The sequence below is a fragment of the Toxorhynchites rutilus genome, chromosome 2 (assembly GCF_029784135.1).
Source record: "Toxorhynchites rutilus septentrionalis strain SRP chromosome 2, ASM2978413v1, whole genome shotgun sequence".
Classification (NCBI taxonomy): domain Eukaryota; kingdom Metazoa; phylum Arthropoda; class Insecta; order Diptera; family Culicidae; genus Toxorhynchites; species Toxorhynchites rutilus.
The window spans coordinates 256,165,785-256,168,933 of NC_073745.1; the positions used below are offsets into that span (position 1 = coordinate 256,165,785).

General features: G+C 37.4%; 1 protein-coding gene across 1 annotated transcript; it reads left to right on the plus strand.

Moving 5' to 3' along the window:
• The first annotated feature begins 315 nt into the window (after positions 1 to 315).
• On the plus strand, positions 316 to 2,355 carry LOC129767487 (farnesol dehydrogenase-like). The gene is made up of 2 exons (XM_055768456.1): positions 316 to 1,365; positions 1,505 to 2,355. Exons 1-2 carry the CDS (start codon positions 802 to 804, stop codon positions 1,679 to 1,681), a joined length of 741 nt encoding a protein of 246 aa, XP_055624431.1. The 5' UTR covers positions 316 to 801; the 3' UTR covers positions 1,682 to 2,355.
• Positions 2,356 to 3,149: the final 794 nt, after the last annotated feature.

The following is a 3,149-nucleotide window of genomic DNA, read 5'->3' on the forward strand; positions in this document are numbered from 1 at the left end:
TTCCGTTAGGATAGGCGATGAGATTTTTCAATTCTTCGATAGTTGGTTTCATGACATATATTATTTTCTTCAATATAAAAAATTGTTATGGAGTGCCGAAATCGATTGACGCAAAAATTTAATCAATCCATCATGAAATGAGCAAAAAGCGTTTGAAATTGGACAATTTTCACGATGTAATCGATTTTCGATTTTCAATTTGTACCCCAATATGTTCCCGAAAGACGTAATCCTACGTCAAAAGGTGCTGAACTCCAGTTTTGTTAACATCTTTTATGCATTCAATTAAATTGTACGATAAATCATATATAAACATAAACAATCCCACCTTTCATCCTTCATTAAACACCTCGTAGTAGAAATCTGTCAGTATGCATACACTCTCCTACGAAACATAGTGGAAAAAAATATATTCGTCGATGTAAACAAGCGGTGAAAAAGGAGACACTTTTCGACGAGTGATTTGCATGAAGTTCCACTGCCGTGGTGTAAGGTCCGCTTAAGGTGTGATTCGAGTCGCACGTCGATGAAAAACGGTTGAATCGATTGAACCGGATTAACAGGGTCTCTGCATCCCTCTTATACTCTTTGATTGCACATTTTTGCCCAGTTCTCTTCCACTTGTTCTTCGCGAATGTTGCGTCTTAAAAAAAATAATCGAATAGATGAATACTTTCATTTTTAACCCCAAAACAAGGTCCCGTGTCAAGAGCATACCTTCGGAGACATACAATTGAATGTACTCAGACATTCTGAGGTTTAAGCTCAAACTGAAGAGACAATCTTTCGCTGGGACAAAACATGGATCGATGGATTGGAAAGGTGGCCGTCGTAACTGGAGCTAGTGCGGGAATTGGCTCTGCCACGGTGAAGAAACTGATCGATAGCGGTTTAATTGTGGTCGGGCTTGCACGCCGTGTGGACCGAGTTGAGGCGTTAAAAAAAAAACTGGACGAAACCGATCGCGATCGTCTTCACGCGATAAAGTGTGATGTTTCGAAGGAAAGCGATATCATAAGCTCATTTCGTTGGATTGATGAAAAGCTTGGTGGCGTGCATATCTTGATCAATAATGCTGCAGTGAGTTTTGATACTAATTTGTTGACCCCAGGGAATACCAGCATGTTGCGAGAAACCTTGAACACCAATGTTTTAGGATCGGTCCTGTGCACTCGGGAAGCATTTCATTCTATGAAAACACGTTCAGTGGATGGTCATATTGTGTACATCAATAGCATTGCTGGTCATAACGTGCCTGCATTTCCCGAGTTCAACATATATCCGGCTTCCAAATTTGCCATTACTGCAATCACGGAAACCACACGACAGGAGCTTAGAATGGAAGGCACAAAGATCAAGGTCACGGTAAGTTATTAAAACTTAGAAAAAATAAAACGCAATCAAAATGCAGCACGACGCAACAGTTGATCTAGGAATGAATAATTCAAAGATGTTCGCTCTCGCTTGTTGCACAACAGCTTACAGCTTATGAAAATAATTTCAGAGTATCAGTCCGGGAGCCGTTAGAACCGATATGCTACCTAAAGAGGGTTGGGCAGCTGATATTGCCACGTTGCAACCGGAAGACATTGCTGATGCCATTGTGTACGTATTAGGAACACCCCCACATGTACAGATCCATGAACTGACCATCAAACCAGTCGGAGAGGATGTGCTATGAGTTGATTCGGAAGTTTGCAAACATTAGAACACAACGCACGAAATTGTTTTGGGTACGTTCTCATGAAATAATTCATAGTTCCAAGAATGTCTGCATAGTGGTATCACAATAAAATCTTAACCATTAAACAAAACTAAATGATGCATTAAATCAATGGAATTGAAAATTTTTGCTATCTCACTTTGGCTCGGAAATTCTCCAGTTAAAATCCAAAATAGGATCCTGCCGCGGAATTACGATCTAACAGCAACAAATAATTAAATCGATCATCGTGTGTGATTGTCCTTATACCCTTATCCCCTCCTTTTCTTCCTTCACGAGCAATCGGTTCTCTTCTTACTAACAATAGAATAAGTTGAAATGTAAATACATAGTAGTTATAAGATAGGTTTAAGAATTGAGTGTGATGAGTGTGAGTGAGAGTGTGAGTATGAACATTGTCAACATATCCTTATATCCCATCCTATTCCTGATAAAAATATGTCACCTTTCTAAACTCGAGTCTACCGCGAGTAATCGGTTTTCTACCTTATTAACAATAGAATTAAGGAAAATTGTTCATAGATATATAGATATAGTTAACATAATATGTTTAGTTAAGAATTCGGCTCCTTTAAACTTATGTAATTGAGCCTGTAAAAATAAACGAATTAATAAAAAAAATAATAAAATCCAATCGCTTAATCAAACAGTGGGCAAGTTTTTGCATTTATGAATATTAAATTGTTAGATAATGGCGGGTTTACATTTATTTATTTATTTATTCATTTTCGTCAAACAAATGTAGACTACACACTTATACACTAATGTTACAATGTTTTCTTAGGTTAAATATTATTTTTGCGGTACATGTTTCTTTTTAGCTGTTTTTTATTCATTGTTGTGTCAATTATTTCGCAGTGCTGATTGTATATACGCATCATGCGATTGATAGGGGCGTTATTTGCAAAATTTGTTCTGGATGTTTTGGTTAGAAACAAATTTCGCGTTCTTAGTTGACGCCCAGGTACATAGAAATTTAGTTTTTCTAGTAATTCAGCTGACTGTACTCGTTGCGAAATTAGGTCATTAACAAAAGAAAGCATTGCAAATTCACGTCGTTCTTTTAGTGTTTGGATGTTTATGAGCATGCAACGTGCTTCATATGAAGGAAGTGGAAATGAGGTCCAGTTGAGTTTACGAAGTGCAAATAGGAGAAACTGTTTCTGGACTGACTCAATGCGTTCTTCATGTACGACCATATACGGGTTCCAAACGATGTTACAGTATTCCAGAATTGGCCTTACATATGTAATATATAAAAGCTTTATTGTGTATGGGTCCTGGAAGTTATGTGAGAAGCGTTTGACAAAACTTAACATACTATTCGCCTTATTTTTTACAGAGTTGTAGTGTTCTATGAATGTGAGTTTACAGTCCAGGACGACGCCTAGATCTCTAACTATTTCACATTTTTCTACATTTTGAT

What these genes read in the sequence shown, in the direction of transcription:
- LOC129767487 (XM_055768456.1), top strand. Translation starts at nt 802, where the DNA reads ATGGATCGATGGATTGGAAAGGTGGCCGTCGTAACTGGAGCTAGTGCG. An exon ending in GCACAAAGATCAAGGTCACG is followed by an intron (nt 1,366 to 1,504) that starts GTAAGTTATTAA and finishes AAATAATTTCAG; the next exon opens with AGTATCAGTCCGGGAGCCGT.